At 39.2% G+C, this 17026-nt stretch overlaps 1 protein-coding gene across 4 annotated transcripts; it reads right to left on the reverse strand.

The window, feature by feature from the left end:
* Positions 1 to 890: 890 nt before the first annotated feature.
* LOC143884056 (polyadenylation and cleavage factor homolog 4-like) lies at positions 891 to 14062 on the reverse strand. Of its 4 annotated transcripts, none has more exons than XR_013252718.1 (10): positions 13491 to 14062; positions 11602 to 11703; positions 11184 to 11447; positions 10430 to 10546; positions 9044 to 9868; positions 7919 to 8902; positions 7279 to 7800; positions 2032 to 2127; positions 1382 to 1434; positions 891 to 1227 (listed from the first exon to the last, which is right to left on the reverse strand). XR_013252718.1 is itself a non-coding variant. In XM_077387424.1 (8 exons), exons 1-8 carry the CDS (start codon positions 13839 to 13841, stop codon positions 2083 to 2085), a joined length of 3210 nt encoding a protein of 1069 aa, XP_077243539.1. In that variant the 5' UTR covers positions 13842 to 14062; the 3' UTR covers positions 1774 to 2082. The 4 variants fall into 4 exon arrangements, 1 of the variants encoding a protein (XP_077243539.1); XR_013252717.1 differs by having other exon boundaries at positions 1382 to 1639; XR_013252719.1 differs by lacking the exons at positions 891 to 1227; positions 1382 to 1434 and adding an exon at positions 1774 to 1833.
* Between the last annotated feature and the right edge of the window lie 2964 nt (positions 14063 to 17026).

Below are 17026 nucleotides of genomic sequence, written 5' to 3' on the forward strand. Positions count from 1 at the left end.
GGCTTTACCAAACCAACACTGAACTGAAACCGAATTTTCAGTTCGGTTCCGCCAATTTTGCCACCCCTTACTCATAATAATTGGAAATATTCAGTTTCGATTCGGTTTGGGGATCAAACCGAACCGAACCGAAATTTGAATCGGTTTGGTTTAACCAAACTGAAACTGAATTTTCGGTTCGGTTCCAGTTCGGTTCGGCCAATTTTGCCACCCATACTTGTTTCCATTGAAGTGCTTACTAGTTACTACTACAAAATAACTCACCGTGTTTCTACTTCGAGTAGATCGTAATGTGACATGCATAAAACAGTATAGTATTTTTATTTTCAGCTGGGCCCCATTTTGATACCCCGGATTTAGGATGGATTAGAATTTGGAAATCTAAATCCAAATCTCATGTTTGGGTGCACATTCGGGGGCTTGTATTTGGATTTAGCGCAAATGAGTGATTTCAGAACTCTTCAATTTATAAGAACTGCGTTGATTTCCAAATACTCACATAAACCCATGAAAGTATTTTGTTCCTTAATCCTATTTATGGGGGCAACCCAAAAAATGAATGGCTTATGAGAATACATGCCCACTTATCACATAAAATCTCAGGTTCATGCTGCAAGAGTACGACTGGTTTTATGTTTGGATGATCCAAACCATCCATATGGTGGCAAGATTGCAACCAGTAGAATCCTATCCGTCGACCAAAGTGGCCTTCAAACAAGTAGTTTATTTGAAGAAGCACCCAAGTAATTCATTCTGATACTTTTCCATTGAATTCAGTTGATTAGTAAAGCTGGTCGACTCCCGTTAAAGAAGAGGAAGTGAAATATTGCCCCCTTTTTTTACTTGGGACAGAGGGGGGTGTCCCAAGTCAAATAAAGGGAGGAGGCGGATTTATCATCTCCCAAAAATATTGGTCACTAGTGGAAGAAATGGATCCCATTAACAGACATGCCCAGTATAGGCCCCCACCATCTAAACAATCATTTTTTTGGGTCCCACCTGGAAGCATGCATGTGCAACCGAGGCCGTTGATCTGTACACATCATGAGGCCACCAACACGATTCTGGTCCGCTGCTGGACAGAGATCCAACACTAAGATAAAGCTGAGGCCAACAACAATGGGCAGGATCTTTGATTGCTGATCAAATTAACGGATCCATTCCTATCCAATTGGGGCCCAAAAGTGGTAGTTGGGAAGTCTTTTTAGCATGCTTCTATTAACATATCTGCATCAAGAAGGACAAGCAGACAAACTTCAGCAAAAGATGTAGATGTTTCAGAAGAAAAAAGCTCCTTATCCAACATAAAATACTCCAATGAAAGCCATATTAAACCCGGTTCTTGGAAATGAAAATTCCAATTCATTACTACTGTACTCACATTTTTACAGCTCCTTGTGTAGTTGGTGTGGCTGCAGAGGGAGGTCTATGAACCTTGAATGATCATTCATGAATAAATCCCACCATAATTCCAGGATAGTCGTACCAACAAACAAATTTTAAAAAAAAGAGAGAAAAGAAAGGAAACTACAAAGAAAACAAAATAAAAGTCCCTCCACTGGAGCTTTTGCGGGGTTTGACATCCACAGGTCAGAAAGAAAGAAAACAAGTGCTTGCTCATTGAATCATAAATCCCACCCTGCATAAAATTTGAAAAAAAAAAAAAAGGAAGAAAATCTGGCAAAAAAATACTCTCAATCAAGAGAGATGTCATAGTCAAGATAATGGATAGCAAGAGTTCGGAGTTTATGTAATCTGGAGCATGAAATAATCTGCCTAAAAAGTTACATAACTTAGAAATGGGGGTGCCAACTTAGAAATGGAGGTGAGGCCCTGTAAAGAACAACAGTTTAGAGGGTCTCTTGAAACTATAGAGTGCAAAGTGAAAGAGAAGGTTAAGGAAATGGAAGCAGACTCGTAATCTTTGCTGAAAGAGAACATACATGGTAGAGTATGACTTAAAATGTACAAAATGAGCATGGTGCCATGGTATGCAGGCTAGACCATTAAGGGAAAATTAGTTCTGCATACCATATTATGAAGCTCCAATTATGGTACAGATGAGGTTGACTCGGAAATAATCTAACTCCGCCTCCTTTTTCTTTGACTACCATCTTCACTATTTCCCTACATATCATGAAACATAAGCAGAATCAGTTCAAATTCCTCTCAGAAAAATTGCCACAATAATGATGGCATATAAGATACAGAAACACCAAAGGAACAGCAAAACACAAGAAAATCCATTTCATTGGATGATTAAAACAGGCAATTAGAGATTAAAACATATTTTACTTGCAAGAGAGATTATCATCTTCTAAATATCATTCATGAAATTATACGGCTGTGTTTGGATACCCACAAGATTTAGATTTGGATTTCTCACATTTGTAGTTGAGATTTGGAACAGACCCTTAGATTTCCAAATCAGCTACAACAGAGAGAAAAAAAACGATCTTCAAATCTGTTCTGAAAGACATTATTTGGAAATCAATACTTGTGGCAATTACCTTCACCCTCGCTGCTCCTCGACCTTGCTGCAGCAACAGCGAGACCTCCCTCCCGTACAACATGAGCATGAGGATGATTGATGTATTTTCTAAATCCTATTCCAAATGCAAAAACACGAGGTATCCAAACACGGCCTAAGTGAAATCACAGTCTGAGCGAGATTTTTTAGTTCAGCACCATTATCGATGCTTATTTCTTTCATATCTCACTATGTGGATGAACTGGCTGATTCTTGCTAAGGAGGAAGCTAGTAGAGATGTGTCAGTGGTGGGGTATGAGTTGTGCCTTTTGTAATTCCTGTGTTTACCAGTAAACAGTAAACTGTTGTGAAAAAAACTCCTCTTCTTACGCGATCTGCAATTTCAATGGCAAAGTAAAACGAAAGAATAAACACAAGCAATCACACAAAGACACAAAGATTTACGTGGTTTGGCAAAAGCCTACCCCACGGCAGAGGCGACGAGAAAAACCACTATAAGATTCAGAGATTACAAGAGAAGATGAGTCTCTCTCTCTCTCACCAAACCCACTAGAAACCCTAGCACACCTTTTTCCCCTTTCCTTTGAGCTCTCAACCCTCTTTACAAGACTTGCCCACGAAATAAGCCCTAAAAGCCCCTTTATATAAAGTGGGCAATAAGTTAGTCTTATCGAGCAGGAAAACACATAAACCAGGCCGGATAAACGGGCCTAATCCGGGTCGCACACAATATTTCGGACCCTAAACGGGTTTGAATTCAAGACACCCAACTCAACATAAATTGTTGCCGTTTTCCAAAAAAATACAAGAAACTAGAAGTCGAGTAAAATATCATCTCCTCTTGACAAGGAACAGCAGGGCATAGAGTAGACAATATAAAAGAAGCTGGGATATTCCGCGTTCGCTACCCATTTATTTCTAAAATATATCACATTCCACAAGCGAAGTAATAGATGGAAGAGCAAGACAAGGAGTGGAGAGCCCAAGGTTAACCATTAGGAATCAGAATACACGAGAGGATTGCATCCCCATTTATTATGAATAGAATGGGATGATACTGTTTCTGTTTTTCATTGCTCGCTGATGATTGAATGTTTTGTGTTTGTCTTTGAAGAAATCATCCACGTTGTAAGTTTCTTATTTATGTTGTCATGTCACAAAAAAGAGAATAAACAAAAACCAGCGGATGGGAAGCATAATGGTAAAATACCTTACTGGTGATTGTCATATTGAGTATTTTGGCATAGTTTATCATAAATATCAGCATAGCCCTCACAAAACAAGAAATGCCAATGGAAGAACCAAACCTCGGTTTAAGGTTTATGTGAAGCCTATAAGAGCCCCATAAGGATCCGTCCCAGTCTGCTTCTTTTCACACCATCAACATTGAGGTGAATCAGTGCGTAAATCAACATGACCAGTGATTCATCTTCTACAATCGATCCAGATTTTGCTGTGAATCTGAGAACACAAAATTATGCCGTATAATATGCAAAGTTGGCATTCCCTATAAACTTTTATAAGTTTCCCTTTTTATGTATGACAACTTTGAATATTGGAGTGAATGTGGCACAACCGAATCCAACCTGGCAAAACTTTTGAAATTGAATCAATTGCTAGAATGATTGATTGACACCAAGAAATTCCATACACTGGATATTGGATTCACACTGGTACTACTCCCTCAGGGTCAAGTAATTTTTTTGGAGAACTTAAGATAGATAGCTGATGTTTTTTTTTTTTTTTGAATGGCAAATAGATTCATTAAAAAACAGGGACCGAGAAGGACCCTGCAAAGGAGTACAATCAGAAAAAAATGACAAAAACATACAGAAAAATCTAAGGAGGAAGAAAATCAAACAGTTCGAGGCTTTCTTTGTGCACCCCGGCTCTCGAACAAATACATAGCTGATGTTATACTATAAAAAGCATCCAATTTTCCTACAGGAGCATAGTTGTTTATACATGACCCCCTTCACATTAGAATCTTTCGGATATGCTACTATCATTTGATGTGCATACACTTGATTTCCAGCACACTTTCGGAAATTGAATTTGTAAGCGCCTAAGTTTTTTCTAGGTATATTACCACGGAAAATAGAAAAGTATTACAGAGCAAGGTCGAGGAGTAAGTCATTGCTATTTTAGTTTTATAACTCGTCGCTCTTTCAGTTAGAAGATCATCAAAGATCCAGGAGTGGGTCATTAATAAGACATACACATCCTCATGCAACTAAACTAATAGTTTTCTATCATATGGCGAGCCTTCCAACACACACACCCCCCCACCCCCCCACCCCGGTTGCGGTGTGGCAGATTTTGCTTGGACAGTGGAACGTAGGCAGCTAAACACCTGCGATCATCTCAAAGGCGCAATGTGTGTATTGTAAGCAGGGGCTTCCTTTGCAAGGTGGCAGAAGAATTCTTGAATCATGTCCTCCTTCATTGTCCCTACTCTTCTGCGGTGTGGAGGGCTATCATCATAAGCTTTGCTTTGGATTCTTTTGGGTGTTCCACAGATCCATCTCAAGAACATTGCTAGATTGGCCTGGAAGCGCCTTTGGAGAGACCGGCGAATCCATTTGGAGATTGGTACCCTACGTTGTATTGTCCCACATTTGGCCAGAGAGAAATAGAAGAATATTTTATGATAAAAAAAATAGCATCGGCTGGATCCTATGGGAGATTAAGAGTGACCTCATAGCATGGGTAAAAACGAAAGGCATATTGGCAACATACTCGTCAGTTGACATCTTGAGGAATTGGCAGACAATAATTTAGGGGAGAGATGCTAAATATTGCCATGCCCCATCTAGGAAGCCACCCTATAGCGGCTGGCTCAAACGCAACTTCGACGGAATTGCAAAAGGCAAAACGGGCCCGGCAGGGTTTTGATGGGCTAATTCCTAATGCTCAGGGCAACATACTATATTCATACTTTGGTCCGGATGGGATATGTGAGTCTAATGAGACGGAAGAGAGAGCTAAGGCCCCTTGATCGTAGAGGGAGACTCTTCCAATGTCCTAGCCTGGGCAAGCGGATCATCTTCGGGTCCTTGGAGACTCTCTAACATCATAGCAGAGATTCAAAATTGTTTTTTTGAGTCATTCATCCACTTTTCTTGCATATGTACAGGTCCGCAAAAGAAAAGGTTGACGAGTTAGTGAAAGACGGTATGGACAAACATACCATGAAGGAGTTCCAATCCCCCATGTTTCAGTCTTGCTTGTCCGCGACTAAGAGATGTAGTTCACATAATCAACGCCTCATAACTGAATGTAATCCAGTGATGGGGGGGACTCCTTTCCCCGTCATTCGGTTGTATAGATTCTCATTATCAATAAAATTACCTCTTTTCAACAAATAATAATAATAATAATAGTCTTTACCCAGCCTTCACTCTACTCCACTCCACTGGAAATCTCTATTGACATGGTAAAAAAGGAAAGGAAGAATCCATGTGGCAGGGAAGAATCCATGTGGCACCTATATATAAGCATGGTGTTTAATTTTGACCGAATTTTGGTCCGAAAGATTTCGGTCAACACCGAAACCAAAACGTTCCGAAACCAATATCGCCGAAATATACAAAATTTCGGAAATGTCAGCTGAAATTTCAATAAAATACTAATTTTTTTATTTCTTCACAGAATTTTGGCTGCAATTACCGAAATTTCAGGCCAAAAAACCGACATTTCATGAGCTTCTACCGAATTTCGACCAAGATTTCGGGATTTCGGCCGAAATTTCAGTTTCGGTGAACACCGAAATTATACCCGAAACAGAAATTTAAAACCATGCTTATAAGTATAAAGCACATCATCTAAATTATATCAGTGGTGTGTGAAAAATAGACAAGTAAAATAAGCAGTTGCATCGTTCTTAGATAAGAAGTGTTTCACTTCTTATCTGACTAGCTCTGTTAGAAGTGAAAGTATAGCAGATAAAATACACAAAACATAATATGCCAATTAGTATAGAATGTTCGGTCAATGTGTTTGCCAAGGTCACCACTCCTCAACCGGTTGACCAGAAATGAAAGACGAATATCCCATGATGGGAGTTCGAACAGTATGATGATAACGTAGAAGAAATTAGTTTTTGCAACATGTAGATTGCTTTTGCCAGGATTAGACTTAGTCAATTTGAGCCAGGTAGACTCTTTCCCCTTCTTCATCAAAAATTTCTAAAGGATTCATTAGCTGACCCCAACTAGTTTGGGACAAAGGCTTAGTTGAGTTGAGTTGAGTTTTAGGCTGCTTTTGCCACTAAGAAAATGGTCTGACTGATAAATATAAAAAATGCAAAATGGTCTTACTGATAAATATAAAAAATGCACATATTCTAGAAACACTTCAATGAAATAGCTATATAAACAAAGAGTCAAAGACTATCCAAACGGAAATACACCAACTGAATAATCACAATTACTGATAAATACATGAGTGGTGATGTGAATAAGATAAGCAAACAAAATGTTGACATTGACTTTATTCTATAAAATGGAAACTGATTACATATTTCACCGAATGCATGTACAGGAAACTTCTATAACGAATAGCATCCTGGTGGTCCAGTGAAAGCAAAATGTTTTGAATCTTTTGTTTTGTTATGTTTTCCTTCAAAAAAAGGACATAAAAATCTTTTGACCGATTTCAGTACGAATCATTAACAGAGAAAATCAAAACTAGATCGTGAAATTTTTTTCTCTGTTTTTTTTTTTTTTTTTTTTAATGAATAGATAGTGAAATTTCTAATTGTCCTTTATAGAGTAAAAATAGCATACCCCTTCATCATCTAAAAAATCTTGAGGAGAAACTCCTGTAGACTCTGATCTACACTTGGCATGCACTATACATGTGGATCCATCGGCAGCAGTCGAATATACAGCCCCTTTATACATCCACTCCTCAGTCTCGTGACTATAAAAATCTTCAAATTGCTCTCCACACAGCCCACACACATTCAGGTTTTCATCTGCAGGAACAGCTATTTCTTCATCATCCCTTTTTTCTATAACAGTTTCGGTAGGCAAAAATCCAGGAACAGCATCAGTACCCAATGCCTCTGCACCACTAAGCCATTCTTTGGTACTAACAAACCATTTTCTAGAGGGATTTTGCTTGCGGTTTTTAGATACCCGGTTCTTAGAGACATGCCAATCCATATGATTACTATGCTCTTCTTGGCACTTGAAACGTTGTCCACATGTTGTGCACTGTCTTGGAAGATCAGAGTAGAGAGCATTTATTGCGGACTCATGTCGTACCTTAAGAAGTTCCACATTGAACTCAAGTCCAACAGAGTCCTGAAAAATCACACCAATTATTTGAGAGTTTAGATACATACAATTTTTATAATTATTATAATAACATGAAAAAAGGATACAGGTTCTGCACAGAGAATATTATCATTGATGGAGATACCTGAATCGAGGTTGGCGTCGTCAATGAGATCAAACCCTGGGCCATGAGAGAACTAATCAGACCTGAAAATGCACTGCCAGGAGGAGGATGAGAGATGATGGGGCCTGTAGTTTGAGATGTGGGCCCCATTTGTGAAGAGGCAGGAGGTGGACCTGGAGGTAGCGGGGGTAAGGCACCACCTTGTATCTGGAAAGATGAAGAAGGTAAGGAATTTGAGAAGAGTCCACGCCTAGTGACACCATGGCTTTGCATATGTCCGTGGTTTATTGACTGTGACACTACATGAGATGAAATCTGAGGTGGGACTGATGGAATAAAACTTTCTTGAGCCTCCTGAAACTGAGGAAATTGCGGTCGCATGAGAGCAGATTGTTCCTGGCTTGGCTGGTTTAAAGAAATTAAACCAGGTTGTTGATAAGGCAATCGATGCAGCTTACTAGAATTAAATGTCTTCCTATCATCTAACTGCTGGTGAGGTATAATCAAAGACTTATTTGGGCCTTGTTTCAGAACTGACTTATTAATATCCATAAAATCAAAGTGACTTTTACTCTGATTCTGCTGTGAAAGACTAGGGTGCAAAGGAGGCCATAGTGCCGGTGCGATAGGAGGTGAACGTGGTCTTTGTAATAGATGTTTCTCCGTTGTAGATGGAACCTCCAAATTCAAAGAGTCAGGACTTAGGGATCCAACTCTTGACCGAAAATTCGAGAGCCTCTTAAATGGAGGTTCGGTATCTGGTTTGTTATCTATCAGAGGGGGCTTTCTATGACCAGCAGATGAAGCTGCTTCAATAGTTGAAAAGGGCATTTGAAGACCCCTTCCTCTTGGTTGTGAGTTATGGTATGGGAGAGATGATTGGGGGAAATGGCGCGGTACATTCCAAGGTTCTTGATTGTAATGAGAACCCTGAAAATGAGATAGTGACTCATTTCTAGTTCCTGCTCCGCTCAGAGGCTTCTTACTCATTGAGCGACGACCAGACTGCAAGAAACATATTCAATTTAAAATTATGAGTTCAAGAGCTGAAAGTGGTTTTCTAAGTCAGAAATAAGTAAATTTTACAAGAGAATTGAAGCGATAAATACTACTAATAATGAGAATCAGAAAGATGAAGAGCCATACACCTAGGATGGAGACCCTATCTTCAACAATAGTAGGAGAATCATCAGCCATGGACAGATGACGATGAACATGCCAATTGCTCGCTCTACGATCAGAATCAAAAAGTGAAGAATTCGGTCTCCTTAAACCATCACCTACGCTTAAGCCCCCAAGTGGGGGATCGGACGATATAAGATTGTTACCCCTGCCACGATCGGCTAAAGTTGGGCTCATGTTCTCCCAAACATACTCTTCTTCTTCAATATTCTGCCATTTGCTGGTGACTGCCTTACTGTTTATGCCATTTCCATCAAGTCGTTCAACCTTCGGAAGCTTATCTTTAAAAGTGCTTTCGCCCCTATAATTTCCATAGGCATCAATTAAAGCTCTTGGCCGCTGCTGATCAAATCCATTACCAGGACTGTATGCACCAGAAGTTTCTAATTGTTGGGTACCATCATTAGACCAGTGTCTTTCCCGCCAATCATTCCTCTCACCACTCCTGTCACTAACTCTACTAAGTCCAAATCGAAATCCAGAATGAGATGGAGAGGACCTTTCAACAAACCCCCTGGGGGATATATCCCTTGAAAATCTATCAAATGGTGGTGACGAAGACCTCGGGGGCCCAATTCTCGAAGGAGAAGAGGGCCTTAAAACCTTACTTTTTGAAGATGCGAGTAGCCTCTCATGCCCAACTGCAATTTGTGGTGAACCTACTCTTACAGAGTCAATATGTGGAGACAGCACCTCAGTATGATCAAAATCATATTCGTCATATCCGATGGAGGGCTTCCGCCCATAGCTTGGTAGGCTTGAAGAAACTTCTCTTCCATGTTGAACATCCTGCAGAGGTAGCAAATGGATCATGATATTTAGATTCTAACAATAGCAAATAGATCCACGTGCTAGTACGATACTGATGCTATTGAAGGTGCTCTAGTTAAAGCAACCAAAACTTCATTCCAGTGCAGCATTACATAAACTATCAGATGAACTAGTTACATAAAGGGGCAGCTTCGAAATTTTCCCAAAAAATATAACATTTATTTTCAATGCAATTCATCATGCAGTTATAAACGATAAGAATAAGGTTGGGAGCAGAGCACTAAATGGCATTCATAGTAAAGAATTCTGTGGAGCAAAGGGTTTGTCAATAAGAAGACATGATCAGACACAAATCTTTATTATGAAAGAAAATGTATATGCCGAATTACACTATAGCCAGATCCAGAATATATCCAAGAAGGCAAGAACTAAAGTATGGTGCATGGAACCATTTTTATTTTTATTTTGGGAATTTATGCACAGGTTTAAGCTTGTCATGGTGAAGGACCCAGGAAGTTTCTTGGTGGCTCCTCAAAAAGCATGGAGAGAATTGACAAGAGAAGGCATGAAATTGCACACATGGAATTTTGAAGAAGCTGCAGACCATCCTTTGGGGCTTGCCGAGGCATTTTTGACCAATCTTTCTCCTCCAAAATCTGCTATGCGTGCATTATTGTCGGGCTCTGTTTCATGCATCTGCAAATATAGATTGTGGCCAGTCAGAACGAGAGACAAACACTCCAAACTTTTAGAACAAGTGGTCCCATAAGTTGCCCTAGCAAAGCATAAAAAACCATATTCTTGTGTCGGTGGTAAGATGATGGCAATACCAACTTTCCCGGAAAAAGGGCACACCCAATTCAATAAAAACATTGGGTATTTGGGTACATATATTTGGGTACATATAATAATAGTTACATACTAATATTACCTTTGAATTTAATCATACATATATTTATAATATTACTTTCAATTTAATCTCACATACACACACACACAAAAATAGGAAAATGTTACAAAAAACAGTCACTTTTATACTCCTTCCTAAAAGACATTTAATGGGCCCCAATTCGGTCGCATCCGTTGATACAAATGGCAACCATAAGTCTGGCAAAATGCCATTGAGAACACCTTGATCGGATGATCCTAAGCGGACTCAAAAATTGCCTTTTACCATTGATCATAAAATTGACTTTCAGCATTGTCATCCTCAGATATATGTGTGTGCAAACATACACAAACGCACAGAGATGTGCACACATACGGACGCACGCCGAGAGATTTGATCCAAAGAATATAGAGAGAAAGAAATCCACATGAAACTGGAATTTACCAATGCCGAATGTTCAAATTGACGCCGTGCCTCCAAGTATTTTGGATTCACGTGTATACCATGGGCTGGACGGGGAGATGGTGATCCAGAAGATCTTAAATGCGTCAAACTAGATGGCTGATGGTTCACATGGGAAGAAAACTGTAGCTCGGACTCTATTTTGCGAAGTACTGAAGATGGGAAAACTGCTGACCAGGTCCGAAAAAGGTGACGCAATGCAGGATACAGACTTGGGTGAACTTGCTTGTATGCCTGACAGAACACCTTGCAAAAGAAAAATAAAAGGAATTAAGAAGCTCTCGTGAGATTTGGCACATGCTAGAAGTAACATTTAAGCATGCGTACTTATGATGATTATTAAGTTTCAACATCTAAGTAATCATGTTGAAATGAAAAACAGAATATGTAGCACGTTTACCTCAGGGAGACGAGCAGCAAAACATCTCACATACTCATTACCAATGTTCTTTACAATACTATCCAGAAGATACAAGGAAGGCAGTTTTTGCTCAACTGGCACCTGTGAAATCAAGTATTAGAACATATATGTCTATTCCAGTAAAACAGGTACCACAAGTAACCAACTCCAGCACCGTTAAGAAGTTAATAAAACCGTACTGAAAAGGATCTCCATTTCTTGGGAGTTCTGAAGGTTTATATTTAACTTCTGAAGGTTTGTAGAGATGCCTATGTAAATACTTCATGAAAAGGAAAACATCACTCTTTTGTTCATTTTGAAAAGAAGGGCAGCTCTTTGAAAACCCCTCACAATGGAATTGTTTTTGAAAGGGTGAATCAATTGGACGTAAGCATGTCCCAATTGATTCAGTGTAGAGAATGCAAGGCTGATGTTATCAAATTATATTTTCCATCCGAGATGTATTCTTCTCATCTTTCAATATTATGTAACAGTTAGCTCACCTGTTTAGGGTTTTAGGTTATCTGAAGTTGACTCAAACCAGATTTATTAACCTGGATAATGTCTATGCCTGTGGATTCTAATTCGAGTTGAGATCAAATTTAGTCTTCATAAACCATCTTTTCCAAGTCTTCCACATTAAATGCAAAATCTATCAATCCAGCACTAAACTTCAGACACAGGATAACATGATAACCGCATTCGCAAAACAGTTAGAAGGATGCACTCTTATAGTAAAAGGAACCCTTTTCTAACCTCCATAAAAGCATAAATATCAGCTAGTTTGACTTCATTGGTCCACAAACTGAGGTTTCTTACAAGCACAAATGTTTTACTAAACATACTAATCCCCTGATAAGCCATAAACATAATGCCTAGTAAAAGAAGCCCAATCTCGTTCAAAAGTTTAAATCACCCGACAATTCATAAAAATACAACAAAAAAATCATGCCAAAAAGGAAAAACAACTCAACTCAACTAAGCCTTTGTCCCAGACTAGTTGGGGTTGGCTAATGAATCCTTGAGAAAATTTTCATGAAGAAGGTGAAAGAATCTACCCGGCTCAAATTGACTAAGTCTAATCCTGGCACTAGTTGGGTTCGTCTACATGGATCATTTTCTTCCATTCTCTCCTATCCAAGGTCATGTTCTCTGTTATGCTCCTAGCCATCAAGTCTTTCCTCATTGTTTCTACCCAAGTTGTTTTCGATCTGCCCCTTCCTCTTTTTACTCCATCAACTTGGCACGAGCCACTTCTTCTCACTGGAGCATCCAAAGGCCTACGTTGGATATGCTCAAACCACCTTAAGTGGTGCACTCTCATCTTCTCCTCAATTGGTGCCACCCCCACCTTTTTACGGATGTTTACATTTTTAATTCTATCTAACGTTGTGTGGCCGCACATCCATCTAAGCATTTGCATCTCCGCTACACTCCTCTTATGCATATGCTGCTTATTGGTGACCCAACATTCTGAGCCATACAACATGGCTGGCCTCACAGCTGTCTTATAAAACTTTCCCTTCAACTTGGTAGGTATTTTACGGTCGCACAAAACTCCTAAAGCATGCTTCCACTTCAACCAACCTGCTCTTATTCTGTGGTTAATATCCTCTTCAATCTCTCCTTCCTTATGTAGGATTGAACCAATTCCCTCACCAAAAAAAAAAAAAACAACCCTGCTATTTCGCATTTACTTTCTGAGGACAAAAGACCTAATTTCCCACATGGCTTAAAAAATTAAAAACCCAATTCAAATAACCACAAATCAAAGCCATAAAACAAAAGAAAGAAAAAAGAAGAAACAACATTTGATCAAAATCCAAACACCAAGCATCATCAGCAAACAAACCCTAAAAAGTCCAAAATCAAAATTAGGGTTCCAATACCTCAAGAATCCGATCGCAGATAGCATCCGCAATCCCCTCACTACACTCCCTCTGCTCTCCAGCAATGATTGTGAGCTCTGTGATAATCGGTTTCGAATTAAATGTAAGCTCAGATAAAACTTCTTCGTACATCCCTACAATCTCTTCAGCACTCGGTTCATCCCCCTCCGAGACCCTAATTTCCTCTTCTCTCTCCTTCAACAGAGCCCTAAACCGATCCAGAATTGGAGGCGCAGGTTTTTGTCCGAGATCGGGAGTCGAGACTGCTGTCTTACTGGTGCTTGTGCGCTCAGATATAAACCCTAGATTTCTAGGGTTTTCTCTGGAGGAGACGAACCTGTCTTCCTCCATGGCGTTTTCGTAATTTTTTTAAGAGGGCAGGAGGGTCAGAAAAGGAAGGATGATGTTCTGAGGGTTTTCATGGAAAAAGAGGTGGAGAAAAATAAGGGGTGGAGAAGAAAGAGGAAAAAAAAGCCATGGATTCTGCTGGTGTTTCTGCTCTTCCAGTAAGAAATTAAGAATCGGGTGTTTGAGATGGATTTTCTTTTCTTTTCCCGAGAAATGTGTTTCTTCTCGCGAGAAAGAAACGTTATGGAGCTCATAAATAAATTGCCGTTATGGTTTTTCGTTTCGGGGTGGGCCCAAGTATCATCCTCTCATAATGGCACTTTGGTGTCTTGATCGGGACCGTTCATTTTATTGGCCCCGTGTGTTTTGGATTGTTAGTTGGACTCAAAATTACGTTTATGTCCGGTTTGTTTTGGATTCTAAGAATCAATTTTGGGTTTAAAACGATTATTGGACTTAAAACTAAAGCCACTGTTTCTTTTGGATTTTGAGAACCAATTGTTTGCGAAAAAACTGATTCTTGTATTCAAAATTGAATTAATATTTTCGTTTCTCAAAATCCCGCGCCATCAACATGATTTTGAGTCCAATAATCAGTTTGGAATCAAAAATGTAATTTTGAGTGCAGTAATCAGTTATGGGTTCAAAATTCAAAACAAACTTAATTTTGTTTCCAATAATCAGTTTTGCACTAAAAATCCGATTCCTGTTATTGCTATTTCTCTTATATACTAATAGCTTTACGATGGGAAGAATTTTTATTTTTTTTGGGGTAACGAAGGGTGTCCCCCACCCCTCCGGGGGTAGGACTATTTCCCTACGGATCCGCGCAGTCACCCGGAAACCACGTGCATTGGGTAAGCAGGGGGGATTCGAACGCTCGTCACTGGGGAGCAAACCCATGACTTTACGCCAAAGAGCCACAGCCTTCCGGGTTAGAGAATTAGAGAGTATATGTGATTAGTTTTCTCTATATTTATTCATCAAAACCGTTTTCTTATCAAAACCATTTTAAGTAAGAAAACGGTGGATGTCGATACCAAATCTAAGTATAAGAAAGTAGCGAGACTAAGAGTAAGACCGAGCAGGGGATCAAACAAGGGAAGTAGGAAAATCAACAAAGTGCGTGTTTGGCGTACTGTTTAAAACACCGTTTGGGGTTTGAAACACCGTTTTGGGGCCAAATGGCCGTTTGGGAGTGTTTGAGTGCGCAGCCACCATTTGAAACACCGTTTTGAACCCTCAAAACGGCGTTTTGCAAACGGAGGGGGGGAGGTCCGTTTGCAAAATGCCGTTTTGAACGGAGTTTTTGTGCTGTGGGTTTTTACGTGTTCGCCCTCACCAAAACCCATTTTTACGTATATGCTTGCGATTTTATGCGTTACGTCAAATACCAAAAAAGTGGGGTTGTTAATATCATTCTTGAGGACGCAAATTTGTTAAATTGTTAATATTTAATTCAAAACAAGGGGCTGCTGATATCATTATATGATCACTTAATTTTGATTTTTTAAAGACAAAAGAATTAAAAGAAATCCTAGTTTCTTACTTTCTTCATCTACTTTGCAAAGTTGCAAATCCTCTCACGCCTCACTGCTCAGCGCCTCCACTCGTCCGTCAAATCCGGCAAATCCAACCGTTAAGAAGAAGAAGGAGAAGAACCCCAAAGGTATAGCTATTTTTTTTTGGCAATGATGTTTAATTTTAGTAGTGTTTGAATGAGATCCTAATGACCATTTTAATATTAGGCCTAATGAGAGAGTAGTTGAGTTACATTGAGGCCAACCAAACAATGCCCTTTTTGGTCATTTTACCACTAAAACATTGTTTTGTGGCATTTGCAACCAAACACACAATACCTCCGTTTGCCGTTTAATATGCCGTTTTGATCTGGCCAACCAAACATGAAAACACCGTTTTGAACCAAAACACCGTTTTGCAAACGGCGTTTTAAACGTTATTTCAAACGGTACGCCAAACACACCCAAAAGCGTAGATTTTTTTATTTTTATTTTTTTTGCACACATGGCATGTTCTCATTGGTTTGCTCTCCCATCGGTCTTACTCTCGGTTACGATAACATTTCCCCAAAATAAACTTAACATGCATAACACATTTGGTTTGCCTCTAAACCAAACAAATATTTAGATAGAAGGCCACTGTCCAATCCATCAGCTAGCAGGTTGGTGCTAGTGACAAAATGAACTCGAAGTGTCATAGGTAGAGGCTTGGACAAATTTTCAATTGGATTTTTCTTTTTAAAAGGCTAAACCACGTAAAATTTTATAAAAAATGGTAGAGTCGGTAGCTAAAGGAGTGACCCTAGGACTAATGTATCAATTTATAAGAGTCTGCATCACCCAAGATAAGTCCATGGTCGAGTCACAATGTTGGGAGGTACTAGGCACCAATCCTGCCAGATCGTAGATCGATCTCAACTAAAGAATTAAGGAGTTTATCAAATAAAGCCTTCAATTCAATGACAAAAGATCATATATACGTCCTAATAGACCTGTATGGAGGTAAAAGCTACAAAATAATGCATGAAAATTAACAAATTTCATCTACAATTCTTGAATAATTATTGCATTGTCTTAGCCGATATTCAATAATCAACGTACGACTATGACCCATTGACATACTTGCACGGTCCATTCTATTTGATGAAACTCACAGCCAAATTTTTGTGTTATAGGCTCAACATCCTATAATTTTGGGTTTTGTTCTGAATTATTGAGCTTGAGTCCTATGCTCAATACAACTCAACTCAACCTCAACTCAACCTCAACTCAACAAAGCCTTGTCCTAAACTAGTTGGGGTCGGTTAGATGAATCCTTTTGAAAAATTTCATGAAGAAGGTGAAGGGAATCTACCCGGCTGTAATCCTTGTTCTAGTCGGATTCATGCTCAATACAACTATAGATTTAAAACGAACTTAGAATGTATCTCATATTAAGCATCCATGGCATGAAATTTTAAAAACTAAATTTGCTAAATTTAAGGTACATTCAAGCATCAAATTTATTGAAATCTGAATTAGCTTGAAGTTTTTGTTTTTTATTTCCTCAGTTACCTCCAAATGTGATAAATGCTAATCAAATGCCCCTCAGTCCGGTCCATAATCTCTTCCACTGAGTCTCCATCCACAATGAGACAATCATGGACCCACAAGACACAAGTTAGTCAA

This window comes from Tasmannia lanceolata, unplaced genomic scaffold (assembly GCF_043159265.1).
Source record: "Tasmannia lanceolata isolate RefF3 unplaced genomic scaffold, GAP_Taslan_0.1 ptg000008l, whole genome shotgun sequence".
Taxonomy (NCBI): Eukaryota; Viridiplantae; Streptophyta; class Magnoliopsida; order Canellales; family Winteraceae; genus Tasmannia; species Tasmannia lanceolata.